The sequence below is a fragment of the Phacochoerus africanus genome, chromosome X (genome assembly GCF_016906955.1).
Source record: "Phacochoerus africanus isolate WHEZ1 chromosome X, ROS_Pafr_v1, whole genome shotgun sequence".
Lineage (NCBI taxonomy): Eukaryota > Metazoa > Chordata > Mammalia > Artiodactyla > Suidae > Phacochoerus > Phacochoerus africanus.
Genome location: NC_062560.1, coordinates 128,741,594 through 128,756,349, shown reverse-complemented (window position 1 = coordinate 128,756,349; position 14,756 = coordinate 128,741,594). Strand labels below are relative to the sequence as shown.

At 54.8% G+C, this 14,756-nt stretch overlaps 1 protein-coding gene across 2 annotated transcripts; it reads right to left on the bottom strand.

Moving 5' to 3' along the window:
• Positions 1-234: 234 nt before the first annotated feature.
• On the bottom strand, positions 235-2,706 carry AVPR2 (arginine vasopressin receptor 2). Of its 2 annotated transcripts, none has more exons than XM_047764776.1 (4): positions 2,596-2,706; positions 2,074-2,123; positions 893-1,777; positions 235-684 (listed from the first exon to the last, which is right to left on the bottom strand). In XM_047764776.1, exons 1-4 carry the CDS (start codon positions 2,673-2,675, stop codon positions 440-442), a joined length of 1,260 nt encoding a protein of 419 aa, XP_047620732.1. In that variant the 5' UTR covers positions 2,676-2,706; the 3' UTR covers positions 235-439. The 2 variants fall into 2 exon arrangements, with proteins under 2 accessions (XP_047620732.1, XP_047620733.1); XM_047764777.1 differs by having other exon boundaries at positions 235-760; positions 2,596-2,703.
• Between the last annotated feature and the right edge of the window lie 12,050 nt (positions 2,707-14,756).

Sequence of the window (14,756 nt, the reverse complement as noted above, 5' to 3'; positions counted from 1 at the left end):
CGTGGGGAGCTGGGCAGGTGGGTGTGGGGTCGGCCCCCCAGCACCCCCACTGCTCAAGGCCAGCTCGCGGGGGGCACTCAGGAAAGACGGCAGGTGGGTTCCTTGGCGCTGGGCTGTGTGGGCTGGGGACCTGCACCTCTGAAGCCCAGTCACCTGCGTGCCGGGGGAGGGGTCTGAGACGCTCGCCTTGCTGCCCACACCCACTGTTACCCTGATCCAAGGAGACTCGCCAGGTGGAAAATGAGCTGGAACGTTTATGAGGGAGAGAGTCAGAAGGGAGGGCAGAGGCGGACTGGAGGGGTGGGGAAAGGAAGCTTCCATCTCTCCGGCAGAGCAGGCACCAGTCGGGCTGAAAGCCATGTGCCGGCCCCCGGAGCCTGCAGCGCACCCCCGCAGCCCCTCCCCGCGCCCGGCGCCAAGGAGCTGCCTGCCGGGCCCCTCACAATCTCGGAGCCCATTCCCAGCGGGCCCCTTCTCCCAGCGGCTCCCAGGCCAGACCCAGGCAGGCAACTGAGCTTCCCGGAGCCCCTGGAAGGCAGGCAGCCCCTGGCTTCTCAGGACGCGGTGTCCCTGGCCGAGAAGGAGCTGGCGGTGGCGCAGGACTCCTCTTGGGGCCTGAGGCTGGGCGGGGTGCGCCTCCGGGGGCAGCAGAGCAGGCTCCGCAGCTCCGAGGAGATGCTGCTGCTGAAGGAGGCGTAGATCCAGGGGTTGGTACAGCTGTTGAGGCTGGCCAGCAGCATGAGCAGCACGAAAGGGGGCCCTGCGTGGGTGGAGGAGTGTGGGCTGCGGCTGAGGGGGGGGAGGCCAGAGAAGGCGAGCCTGGGGCCGGATGGGAGGGGGGGGCGGCCCAGCCCCGGTGGCCCCCCGCGGCCCTCGCCACCGCCACACCCACCTTCCCGAGGCGCCTTCGGGTCCCACACGGACCAGAGCTGCACGAGGAAGAAGGGCGCCCAGCACAGCACGTACACAGCCACGATCACCAGCGTCATCCTCACCGTCTTAGCCATGGCCGCCGACACCCGGGCTCCCTCGCCGGGGCTGCCCGCCCGGCGCCCCCCGCGGGGCCCCCCAGCCCTCTCCGCCGGCCCCGGGACCAGGCTGGTGTGAATCTCCCGGAAGATGAGCACCTGGCAGGCGGCGATGCCCAAGGCAGGCGCCACAAACACCATCAGGGCGATCCACGTGACGTAGGCCCGCAGGCCCCAGGGCTCGGCAAAGCGGGCCCAGCAGTCGAGGACCCCGCTGCCGTCTCCTACGTCGCGCTGGGCAAAGATGAAGAGCTGGGGCAGGCTGAGAAGCAGCGAGAAGGCCCAGGCCACCAGCACAGGCCGGTTCCAGCGAGCTCCACCTCCGTGGCGGTATGCCAGCATGGGGCGGCAGATGGCGCGGTGGCGGTCCAGCGTCATGGCCAGGATCATGTAGGAGGAGGCGTACATGCCTACCATCTGCAGGTACTTGACCGCCCGGCACAGGGCATCAGGCCCACGGAAGCGGTAGGTGGCATCCCAGGCCAGCTGGGGCAGCACTTGGAACAGAGCCACGGCCAGGTCGGCCAGACACAAGTGGCCGATGAAGACGTGCATGGGCGCCCAGCGGCCCCGCCGGCCCCGCCGCACCAGGGCCCCCAGGACCAAGCCATTGCTCAGGGCCACGGCCACAAAGACCGTGGAGAGCAGGGCCAGCTCCACCCGGGCCAGCAGCGGGTCCCGGTCGTCCAGCGGCTCCCTCTCGCTGCCGTTGCCGGGTGCGGCGGGCCACGAGAGGGCCCGGGGCACAGCTGGGCGGGGGGTCGGGGGAAGAGTGCCCGGTTAGGGCGTGTGCTTCCCGCCAGCCTCCCACTTCCCGGCTCCCGGCCCCGGCCTGCCAGCAGAACACACATCCTCCCCCCAAGCTCATGTGGCCGCGAGGGAAGGGCAGCCCCCGACCCCGGTGAGTACACAGGGCCACGTCCTCCCCTCCGCGTGGCAGCAGCCTGGAGAAGAGCGGCTTCCTCCAACCCCGCACGGCCCCCCCTGCATCATCTCACTGGGGAGAGGCTGGGGGAACGGGTGCGGCCCGGCGGCAGGAACTCACCTGAGGTGGTGGCTCTGAGCATGGTGGGGCTCGGCAGGAGTGCGGAGTGCCTGGAGGAGATGGGGTGGTGAGCTCAGCCTCCCAGCCCAGGGACCAACCCTGCTGCCCGGAGTCTCGGACAGGGGTCCTTAGAGAGGGGCCGGGGCGGCGGGGTAGGGGTCTAGCCTGTGCTTGTACCTGCGTGTGTGTGTGTGTGTGTGTGTGTGTGTGTGTGTGTGTGCGTGCGCGCGCGCTCCAGTGGTCAGGCTCTGGGGGTACATCCTTAGCCTGACCAGGTTTGGTGAGGTCTGGCCACTGAGCCAGACATGGACGTGGGAGCCCTGCTACGCTCCTCTCGGGACTGGACAGAGATTGACAGAGGGACATACAGATGTATGAACCAACCTAGGACCCACCTCAGCGGCCCACGAAAACCAAGGCAGACATATGGACCCCCCCTGCATGACAGAGGCCAAAAGAGGTGGCCATCGGAAGGTTGCGGACAGGGTGGGAGAGCTGCTGTGCCCCCTTGCAGCCCCTTACCTGGCCAGGCTCCCGGCCTCCTGGGCAGCTGGGCAGCAGCGGGCACGAAGGTGGCCCAGGAGCTCAGATCTGCTCTCCATCGCCTGCCCCGCCCCAACCCAGCCCCTGGGAGTGACCTGCCGCGGAGAGACTTCCTCCCCCCTCCTCTGCGAGCCTCCCGCCTCTGGCCTCCTCTGCTTCCCTTCCTGGCCCCAGCCGTCCGAGTTCTGGCCCCAGGACTCCTTTCTCCCCCCTGGAGGGACCGGAGCCCTCTTGAGCTGGTGGCCAGCTCGGCCCAGCAGCAACCGGCTGTCCCGCACCACCCCTGCCCCTGCTTCGCGGGGCCCACCGGATTGGAAAGTCCATCTATTTTATAGGTGGGGACGCAGACGAGAAATGGGTGGCACGGCTGCAGGATCCCATGGCTTTGCCGTGGCAAAGCTCTTCTTCCTTCTGCCCCTCTTTGGCCCTGGGCGAGGCTCCCTAGGTCCCACCACGAAGACGGAGGGCATCGCTCAGGTGCATGCCCCTCCCCCTCCTCAATTAGGGCCGGAGATGCGGGACAGGAAGGGAGGGGGTGGGGCAGGGTCCAGCCAAGGGCTCCGTGGGCCCCTGTGAGATCCACTTCCTCCCCGAGGCTCTGAGGGAGCCAGGGATGCCCCACCCTGCCCCCTCCCCCACCTCTGCTACCTGTCCTGGGAGGAGGGGGGCTCCTGCACCCACGCAGGCGCTCCAGCTCCACCCCCCCCTTCTCACACACACCCTCGCATACGGGAAACAGCCATGGGCCCACAAACCCACGTTCCCCACGCCCCTCCCCACCCCACCTCCACCCCCGCTCTTGCCATAGACCTTGGCCTCACTCAGCCCAGGCTGGCCCAGCCCAGCCCGAGGCAGTCTCCTGCATGCCCGCTGGGCTCTGGGCTGAGATGGGCCTTTTCTTCCTGTTTGTCCATCTTCTCTGTTGACCTGCAAGGCTAGGGACCGCTTCTCCCGGACCAGGACCAAGCACAGCCAAGGCCAGGCCTCATCTTCCTGGCCAGAGAGTCTGGCGGTGCCAGCAGGGGACATCGAGGCAGGCGTTCACCACACCCCCATTGTCACCGCTGCGGCGCGGGTTTGATCCCTGTCCCAGGAACTTCTGCAGCAACCCCAGCCGCAGCAGTGACGATGCTGGGTCCTTAACCCACGGAGCTGCACGAGAACTCCTAGAATGACTTTTCCTGAGGCTTTTGGAAGGAGGGTGCAGGATGCCTCACTTTCTCCCTGGAACCGCTTGAAACGATAGATCCACAGAAATGATAGAAAGGGGACTCCCTGGGCAAGATTCTAGAACAGATTTCTCAAGGAAAACTGTGAGCCACTGGTGGAAAGTCATACCACACCCAATGTGTCCTGTCTTCTTTCCTTGTGCCCCCTTGGGTGCCTCCTGGGACCCTGGTCCCCAAGACTGCCAGCTGAGGTGGGGGAGCGCATGTCCCCACTTTGCCACTTCCCAGCTGTGTGGCCTTGGATAGCCAATCTGGGACTCAGCTCCCATCTGTAAAATGGGAGTCTGACGCTAACGAGTTGACCAATGGCGATAGGACAGGCAGAGCCTGGAGCCAGCAGGTGATGAAGCAGCTTCTTGTCCTGGGGAGGGCCGCGCAGGAAGCGAGGGAGGGAGGTGCCCCAGGTGGGTCAGGGAAGCAGCGCCAGCCTCCTGGGTCAGCGGGCAGTCACCCCATCATGGCTTTCTCTGCAGGACTGGACGAGGTCACCCAGGGTTGCATCTTGTGGAGAGCTGGCGCAGGGCCAGGCCGTCTCTGCTTCCTGTTGTTCAGCCCAGGGCGGGGTGGTAGTCTCGGGGAAGGGCCGCCCCCCGCCCCCAGCTTTCTCCCAGCTCCAAAAAGCAAGGCCAGGATGGAAGGTGCTGGCAACCTCTAGGAGGAACCGAGCCCTCAAGGCAGGAGGGGGTGCTGGACAGAGTCTGGCTCCCTGTCTGAGAGCCCCCCCGGCTCAGGAGCCCATGGGTGCATGGGAGGGTGTTGCATGGGCGCTGGGCCAGGTGAGAGGCCGGGCCAGGCTGAATGCCGAGGCCTGCAGCAAAGAGCTCATCAGAGGCCAGAGGCCCCAGCATCCCACCCCCAGCCCTGCCACCAAGAAGGACTTGGCTCTGGAGCTGCCAGTCAGCCTCAAGCGGCCTCAGGCCCAGGGCAGGACTGAGGACGATGCCCCCTCTAACCTGCCCAGTACACTTTCCCTCCAGGACTGCACTTTCGGAAAGGGTTCTGTGGGTGGCGAAGCTGGGCCCTGATCTCCCCCAGCCCCGAGTCTGAGCAGAAGTGGGCAGGAGGCCGCCGGGGCAGGGGGGCACGGACCATCCAGGTGCCTGCTGCCAGGGCAGGGCATCCATCACTGGCTCTCAGTAACCAGAAGCCCTTGCTTAACAAGTGGCTGGAGTTCTCGTCGTGGCTCTGTGGAAGAGAATCTGACTAGCGTCCATGAGGACGTGGGTTCGATCCCTGGTCTGCTCCGTGGGTTAAGGATCCGGCGTCGCTGTGAGCTTGGGTGGAGGTCGCAGATGCGGCTTGGATCCTGCATTGCTGTGGCTGTGGTGTAGGCCGGCGGCTACAGCTCCGTTTGGACCCCTAGCCTGGGAACCTCCATGTGCGTGGGCACGGTCCTAAAAAGACCAAAACCAAAACAAAAAAACAAGTGAGCAGAGGTGGAAGGCCCCGGGAGAAGCCTGCAGGCAGGCAGACGGCCTGAGGAGGAAAGGCGGGTCCCAGGCCTTGGATAAGATCCTTGAAGCTATTTCAGGGATGAAGGAGAAAGGGCAGTGAAAGAGCCAGGAGACAGCCAGGAGGGCGTAGGTTCCCGACACTGGGAGGGAGACAGGTGCCCTCAGGGAAATAAGGAGCCAGCGGCGCTGCTGTGGAGCTCGGGTGGCTCAGACTGGAAAGTAAGCCACGTCTAACTCTCCCCGGCCCGGCCATGGCAGTCAGCCTTCTCTCCGGGTCGTCGAGAACTTAAGAATCAGCTTTGCTGACGTTTGCTTAGCGTACAGCACAATTCACACCTCGTTTCATGAGATTGGACACACACGCACTCATAACCACCGCCGCAATCATGATAGAGAATATTTGCCTCATTCCAGAAACTTCCCTCCTGGCCCTTTGCAGCCTCCTTCCCAATCTGGAGCCTGGCAACCACGATTTCCCTCTGACTGTAGATTTCTCGTTCCTGGAGTTTTATATAAATAGCATCATAGACTAGGCAGTATTCTGTGTCTGGCTCTTTCCCTCGGCAGGATGCCTTTGAATTCCTCTGTACTGCGGTTTGAGTCAGAACTTTGGAGGATTCTGTGGCAGGGCTGGACCAGAGACAGCTTATTCCATTCCCGGCTGATGAACAGGGGTTGTTTCCAGTTTGGGGCGCTCAGGAAGAAGGCTGCTCTGGAGGGAAGCGGCTCCTATGACCAATGGGATTGCTTTCTACCCGCGCACCGGCTCACATCCCGCCAGCACACTGCACTGGCGCCGCATCTTCGCCCGCACTGCTATCATCAGTCTGCAAATTTCTCTTTTAGCCTCTTTAATTTTAACCATTTTATTCTGGTTTTATTTTGCATTTTCTTTTCGTGGCTCTCTTTTTAGGGCCGCTCCCACGGCATATGGAGGTTCCCAGGCTAGGGGTCGAATCGGAGCTACAGCTGCCGCCCTGCGCCACAGCCACAGCAACGCCAGATCCGAGCTGCGTCTGCCTCCTACACCACAGCTCACGGCCAGGGATCAAACCCACGTCCTCGTGGAGATGAGTCAGGTTCTAAACCTGCTGAGCCACACCGGGCACTCCCTATGTTGCTTTTTCTGAGTTCCCTGGTGAAGTTGTCACTGCTGTGACTTGGGTCGTTTGATGCCCAGCAGGGGAGCTTCGGCCTGCTGCCAGTGCAGCCCCCCAAAAGGGAAAAATATAATAAATATCTTTTGCATTTTTATGACGGATGACGGTGAGAATTTTTCATGTCCTTATTTGTTGGTTGTATATATTCCTTGGTGACGTATCTAGTCACATCTTTGGCAATTTTTTAAAGTTTTCTCATTTATCGGGTTATAGAGTTTTTTTCATTTTTAATATATTTTGGCTCCAAGTCCTTAGGCAAATAGGTTTTGCGACTATTTTCTCCCATGCTGTGGCAAATGTTTTAAATTTCGACAAAGTCTAATTTTATCCTTTTTTTCTTTCACGGTTTGTGGTTTTTGTGTCTTCTCTAAAGTCTTTGCCAAAGTTCCCGTCGTGGCTCAGCAGCTAACGAACCTGACTAGGAACCATGAGGTTGCCGGTTTGATCCCTGGCCTCGCTCAGTGGGTTAAGGATCTGGCGTTGCTGTGGCTGTGGTGTAGGCCGGCAGCTCCAGCTCCGACTGGACCCCTAGCCTGGGAACCTCCATATGCTGAGGGTGCGACGCTAAAAAGACAAAAAGACAAAAAATAAAAATAAAAATAAATAAAAAATAAAAGTCTTTGCCTGACCCAGTGTCACAAAGATGGTCTCCTATGGTTTCACCCAGAAAGTTTATATTTCTAGCTCTTACATTTAGGTCTGTACATGATTCGTTTTGAGTTAGATCTTGGGCATATTATGGGGTTCCTTTTTTTTTGTCTTTTTTGCTATTTCTTGGGCCGCTCCTGCGGCCTATGGAGGTTCCCAGGCTAGGGGTCGAATCGGAGCTGTAGCTGCCGGCCTCTGCCACAGCCACAGCCACGCCAGGTCCGAGCTGCGTCTGCGACCGACACCCCAGCTCACAGCCATGCCAGATTCCCAGCTCACTGAGCGAGGCCAGGGATCGGACCAGCGTCCTCACGGATCCTAGTCGGGTTCGTTACTGGTGAGACACGACGGGAACTCCCAGGTTCCTTCTGTTGCAAGTGAATATGCAGGTGGTCCGGAACCGATTAGCTTTGCCCCCTTCACCACAAGTGGGTCATATGTGTGCGAGTCTATTTCTGAGCACTCAGTTCTGTTCCTCTCCCTTTCTTTTTGGCTTCGCCCTTGGCATGTAGAAGTTCTCGGGCCAGGGATGGAACCCATGCCACAGCAGTGGCACTAGGCCACCAGGGAACACCTTGTTCCTTTAATCTATATGCCTCTTCTCTAGTTAAGTCTTGACATCAGAGAGTATAAATCCTTCAGCTTTGCTCTTTCTCAAAATCACTTTGACTAGTCTAGGTAATTTGCATTTCCATATACATTTTAAAACCAGCTTGTCAGTTTCTACAAAGAAAAAAAAGCCTGCCAGGATTTTAATTGCTATTACATTAAATCTGGAGACAAATCTGGGGAGAATTGGCATCTTAACAACAATGAGTCTTTCCACCCATGAATGTGGGTTCTTTCTTTTCTTTCTCTCTTTCTCTCTTTCTTTCCTTTTTTCCTTTTCTTTTCTTTTCTTTTTAGGGCTGACCTGCAGCATATGGAGATTCCCAAGCTAGGGGTAGAATCAGAGCTACAGCTGCCAGCATACACCACAACCACAGCAACACGGGATTCGAGCCATGTCTGTGAGCTATCCCACAGCTCATGGCAATGCCAGATCCTTAACCCACGGAGTGAGGCCAGGGATGGAACCCATGTCCTCATGGATACTAGTTGGGTTCTTAACCACTGAGACACAACAGAAACTCCTGAAAGGAGTATTTCTTCCTGTTTATTTAAGTTTCTTTAATTCCTCTCAGCAATATTTTGTTTTTTTTTAACAACTTTTTTTTTTTTTGGTCTTTTTGCCATTTCTTGGGCCGCTCCCGCGGCATATGGAGATTCCCGGGCTAGGGGTTGAATCGGAGCTGTAGCTGCCAGCCTACGCCAGAGCCACAGCAACGCAGGATCCGAGCCAAGTCTGCGACCTACACCACAGCTCACGGCAACGCCGGATCGTTGACCCACTGAGCAAGGGCAGGGACCGAAGCCGCAACCTCATGGTTCCTAGTTGGATTCATTAACCACTGCGCCACGACGGGAACTCCTCAGCAATATTTTGTAGTTAACAAAATACAGGCTTTGGAGTTCCCACTGTGGTGGGCAATGGGATCGGTGGTGTCCCTGCAGCTCTGGGATGCAGGTTGATCCCTGGCCCAGCACAGTGGGTGAAAGATCCAGAGGGTGACCCAGCTGCAGCATAGATCACGATTGTGACTCAGGTCTGATCCCTGGCCTGGAAACTCCATATGCCACAGAGTGGCCAAAAAACCCAAAAAACCCCCCAAAAAACCCCCCAAAAACCAAGCAGATTTTACACATATGTTTCTGAGGTATCCCTAAGTATTCTTTTTTCTTCTTCTCATTTTAGGGCCACATTCGCAGCATATAGAAGTTTAAGGGCCAGGGGTCAAAGTGGAGCTGCAGCTACCAGCCCACACTACAGCCACGGCATCACCGGGTCGGAGGCGTGTCTGCGACCTACACCACGGCTCACGGCAACGCTAGATCCTTAACCCACTGAGCGAGGCCAGGGATGGAACCTGCAACCTCATGGTTCCTAGTCGGATTCGTTAACCACTGCGCCACGATGGGAGCTCCCTCTTCTCCCTGGTTTTGATCAGTGTCTCTCCAAGTGTGGCCGTGATTGAACCAATGTCACAGCAGTGACAATGCTGGATCCTTGAACTGCTGAGCCACAAAGAAACTCCTGTAATGGTACTTTTCAATCTCAATTTCTGATTGTCGCAGGTATAAAGAAATACTTGATTTTTGCACATTGACTCTTTATCCTGCAACCTTACTAAGCTCACGTATTAGCTCTACTGGTTTTTTTAGATTTCTTAGGATTGTCCCTTACATAGAATATCCTGTCATCTCTGAATAAAGGCGTTTTTACTTTTTTAATCTCTAATCTATATTCCTTTCATTCCTTTTTCTCATCTTACAGCGCTAGCTAGCTAGGGCCTCCTGTGCAATGATGAGTGAAAGTGATGACAGGAGACAGCCTTGCCTTGTTCGTGTGTGTGTGTGTGTGTGTGTCTTTTTGCCTTTTCTAGGGCTGCTCCTGCGGCATATGGAGGTTCCCAGGCTAGGGGTCCAATCGGAGCCTCAGCCACCGGCCTACGCCAGAGCCACAGCCACGCGGGACCCGAGCCGCGTCTGCGACCCACACCACAGCCCACGGCCACGCCGGATCCTCCACCGACGGAGCGAGGCCAGGGATGGAAGCTGCAACCTCATGGTTCCTAGTCAGATTCGTTAACCACTGAGCCAGGACGGGAACTCCTGCTTGCATCTCTTAATGGCCAGCAACCTCTTGGATCTGCGTTTGGGCTCCACACGTTCAAGCCTCAGCACGATGTTCTTTGTGGTTTTAGTCTTCTTCTGGAAAAGTGGCTTCGTTTGCCCGCCATAGCCACTCTGCTTCCCATCACAGGGGCTCTGTCCCTGCGCATACAGGGAGTCCTTGCCCTTCTGATTATACTGGGTCGCTTTGTGAGGCCGATGCCTTCCACACTTCCTACAGAAATTCCTTTGGATCTTCGGTGCGTTAACCATCTTTGCAACAGAGGCCTCTTCACAATGAGAACGGGAAGATCGGGTCCACGTTCCCGGGCTCGCTCTGCTCATGCCTCACAGGAAAGGGCTGGGTATTGAATGTTATCAGATGTTTTTCCTACGTCTGTTGAGATGATCATGTCATTTCTTTTTTTCTTTTTCTTTTTTTTTTTTTTTGCTATTTCTTGGGCTGCTCCTGCAGCATATGGAGGTTCCCAGGCTAGGGGTCGAATCAGAGCTGTAGCTGCCGGTCTACGCCAGAGCCACAGCAACGCGGGATCCGAGCCGCGTCTGCAGCCTACACCACAGCTCACGGCAATGCCCGATGGTTAACCCACTGAACAAGGGCAGGGACCGAACCCGCAACCTCATGGTTCCTAGTCGGATTCGTTAACCACTGCGCCACGACGGGAACTCCCTCATTTCTTTTTTAGTGGTTGCTCTGTTAATACGACTAATTACATTGACTGATTTTCAACTGTCAAAGCAAACTGGAACCTCATTTGGTCATGATGTCTTATCTTTTTATATATTGCTGAATTTGATTGGCTAAAACTTTGGTTAGTGTTCTTACATCACCTGCATCCATGAGTGGATGCGGTCTGTAGTTTCCTCTTCAAGTAATGTCTTTGGTTTAGGTTTAAGGATACTGCTTACCTTGTAAAATGAGCTGGGAACTCCTCGCTCCTCTTTTATTTTCTGGAAGAGTTGGTGTAGAATTGGCGTCGTGTCTTCCATAGTGTTTAGTAGAACTCACCAGTGAAGCCATATAAGCCTGGAGTTTTCTTTGTGAGAATGTTTTTAGCTACAAAGTCAACTCCTTTAATAGATGCTTTATTTCTTCCTCAATGAACTTTGTTAGTTTTTTCCCTCTCAACATTCATCTATTTCATCTAATGTATTTCCATATGTTTTTCACAATATTCCCTCATTATGCTTTTTTAAGTTTGTGAGATCTGTACTGAGGGCCCCTCTTCTCTTTTTCTTTCTTTCTTTCTTTTTTTTCTTCTCTCTTTTTTTTTTTTTGTCTTTTTGCCTTTTCCAAGGCCGCTTCCCACGGCATATGGAGGTTCCCAGGCTAGGGGTCAAATTGGAGCTACAGCTGCCACCTACGCCACAGCCACAGCAACGCAGGATCCGAGCCAAGTCTGCGACCTACACCACAGCTCACGGCAACGCCGGATCGTTGACCCACTGAGCAAGGGCAGGGACCGAAGCCGCAACCTCATGGTTCCTAGTTGGATTCATTAACCACTGCGCCACGACGGGAACTCCTCAGCAATATTTTGTAGTTAACAAAATACAGGCTTTGGAGTTCCCACTGTGGTGGGCAATGGGATCGGTGGTGTCCCTGCAGCTCTGGGATGCAGGTTGATCCCTGGCCCAGCACAGTGGGTGAAAGATCCAGAGGGTGACCCAGCTGCAGCATAGATCACGATTGTGACTCAGGTCTGATCCCTGGCCTGGAAACTCCATATGCCACAGAGTGGCCAAAAAACCCAAAAAACCCCCCAAAAAACCCCCCAAAAACCAAGCAGATTTTACACATATGTTTCTGAGGTATCCCTAAGTATTCTTTTTTCTTCTTCTCATTTTAGGGCCACATTCGCAGCATATAGAAGTTTAAGGGCCAGGGGTCAAAGTGGAGCTGCAGCTACCAGCCCACACTACAGCCACGGCATCACCGGGTCGGAGGCGTGTCTGCGACCTACACCACGGCTCACGGCAACGCTAGATCCTTAACCCACTGAGCGAGGCCAGGGATGGAACCTGCAACCTCATGGTTCCTAGTCGGATTCGTTAACCACTGCGCCACGATGGGAGCTCCCTCTTCTCCCTGGTTTTGATCAGTGTCTCTCCAAGTGTGGCCGTGATTGAACCAATGTCACAGCAGTGACAATGCTGGATCCTTGAACTGCTGAGCCACAAAGAAACTCCTGTAATGGTACTTTTCAATCTCAATTTCTGATTGTCGCAGGTATAAAGAAATACTTGATTTTTGCACATTGACTCTTTATCCTGCAACCTTACTAAGCTCACGTATTAGCTCTACTGGTTTTTTTAGATTTCTTAGGATTGTCCCTTACATAGAATATCCTGTCATCTCTGAATAAAGGCGTTTTTACTTTTTTAATCTCTAATCTATATTCCTTTCATTCCTTTTTCTCATCTTACAGCGCTAGCTAGCTAGGGCCTCCTGTGCAATGATGAGTGAAAGTGATGACAGGAGACAGCCTTGCCTTGTTCGTGTGTGTGTGTGTGTGTGTGTCTTTTTGCCTTTTCTAGGGCTGCTCCTGCGGCATATGGAGGTTCCCAGGCTAGGGGTCCAATCGGAGCCTCAGCCACCGGCCTACGCCAGAGCCACAGCCACGCGGGACCCGAGCCGCGTCTGCGACCCACACCACAGCCCACGGCCACGCCGGATCCTCCACCGACGGAGCGAGGCCAGGGATGGAAGCTGCAACCTCATGGTTCCTAGTCAGATTCGTTAACCACTGAGCCAGGACGGGAACTCCTGCTTGCATCTCTTAATGGCCAGCAACCTCTTGGATCTGCGTTTGGGCTCCACACGTTCAAGCCTCAGCACGATGTTCTTTGTGGTTTTAGTCTTCTTCTGGAAAAGTGGCTTCGTTTGCCCGCCATAGCCACTCTGCTTCCCATCACAGGGGCTCTGTCCCTGCGCATACAGGGAGTCCTTGCCCTTCTGATTATACTGGGTCGCTTTGTGAGGCCGATGCCTTCCACACTTCCTACAGAAATTCCTTTGGATCTTCGGTGCGTTAACCATCTTTGCAACAGAGGCCTCTTCACAATGAGAACGGGAAGATCGGGTCCACGTTCCCGGGCTCGCTCTGCTCATGCCTCACAGGAAAGGGCTGGGTATTGAATGTTATCAGATGTTTTTCCTACGTCTGTTGAGATGATCATGTCATTTCTTTTTTTCTTTTTCTTTTTTTTTTTTTTTTGCTATTTCTTGGGCTGCTCCTGCAGCATATGGAGGTTCCCAGGCTAGGGGTCGAATCAGAGCTGTAGCTGCCGGTCTACGCCAGAGCCACAGCAACGCGGGATCCGAGCCGCGTCTGCAGCCTACACCACAGCTCACGGCAATGCCCGATGGTTAACCCACTGAACAAGGGCAGGGACCGAACCCGCAACCTCATGGTTCCTAGTCGGATTCGTTAACCACTGCGCCACGACGGGAACTCCCTCATTTCTTTTTTAGTGGTTGCTCTGTTAATACGACTAATTACATTGACTGATTTTCAACTGTCAAAGCAAACTGGAACCTCATTTGGTCATGATGTCTTATCTTTTTATATATTGCTGAATTTGATTGGCTAAAACTTTGGTTAGTGTTCTTACATCACCTGCATCCATGAGTGGATGCGGTCTGTAGTTTCCTCTTCAAGTAATGTCTTTGGTTTAGGTTTAAGGATACTGCTTACCTTGTAAAATGAGCTGGGAACTCCTCGCTCCTCTTTTATTTTCTGGAAGAGTTGGTGTAGAATTGGCGTCGTGTCTTCCATAGTGTTTAGTAGAACTCACCAGTGAAGCCATATAAGCCTGGAGTTTTCTTTGTGAGAATGTTTTTAGCTACAAAGTCAACTCCTTTAATAGATGCTTTATTTCTTCCTCAATGAACTTTGTTAGTTTTTTCCCTCTCAACATTCATCTATTTCATCTAATGTATTTCCATATGTTTTTCACAATATTCCCTCATTATGCTTTTTTAAGTTTGTGAGATCTGTACTGAGGGCCCCTCTTCTCTTTTTCTTTCTTTCTTTCTTTTTTTTCTTCTCTCTTTTTTTTTTTTTTTGTCTTTTTGCCTTTTCCAAGGCCGCTTCCCACGGCATATGGAGGTTCCCAGGCTAGGGGTCAAATTGGAGCTACAGCTGCCACCTACGCCACAGCCACAGCAACGCCAGATCCGAGCCTCGTCTGCAACCTACACCACAGCTCAAGGCAATGCTGGCTCCTTAACCCACTGAGTGAGGCTGGGGATCAAACCCACATTCTCATGGATCCTAGTCTGATTTGTTTCCTGTGGGCCACAAGAGTAACTACATCCCTCTTTCATTTGTGCTATTCGTAACTTGTATCTTCTCTCTACTTTTCTTCTGATCACAGCCTTTGGATTCATATATTTACTGTATTATTTTTCTGTTTTTTTTTTTCCCCAGTCGCAGACAGCGCCAGATCCCTAACCCACTGTGCTGGCCCGGGTATTGAACTGAGTCCCAGCGCTCCAGAGATGCTGCTGCTGATCCCATTGCACCACAGTGGGAACTCCTTGTTATTGATTTCTTTTCTTTTCTTTTCTTTTTTTGCTTTTTAGGGCCACACTCATGGCATATGGAAGTTCCCAGGCTAGGGGTCGAATCAGAGCTGCAGCCAGCGGCCCACACCACAGCCACACCAGATCGGAGCAGTGTCTGTGACCTACACCACAGCTCACGACAATGCCGGATCCTTAACCCACTGAGCAAGGCCAGGGATCAAACCCGCAACCTCAGGGTTCCCAGTCGGGTTCGTTTCCGATGAGCCACGACGGGAAGTCCTTGTTACTGATTTCTAATTCGACTACATTGTGGTCCGAAATCCTGTTTTGTACGATTTCTAGCCTTTGCACATTTGTTGAGGCATATTGTCTATGTTGGTGACTA

Excerpts from the sequence above, each read along its gene's own strand:
- AVPR2 (XM_047764776.1), bottom strand. The coding sequence starts at position 2,675 with ATGGAGAGCAGATCTGAGCTCCTGGGCCACCTTCGTGCCCGCTGCTGC. Across the intron at positions 2,124-2,595 it reads GAGGCCGGGAGCCTGGCCAG|GCACTCCGCACTCCTGCCGA; the intron begins GTAAGGGGCTGC and ends CATCTCCTCCAG. Across the intron at positions 1,778-2,073 it reads GCTCAGAGCCACCACCTCAG|CTGTGCCCCGGGCCCTCTCG; the intron begins GTGAGTTCCTGC and ends CCCCCCGCCCAG.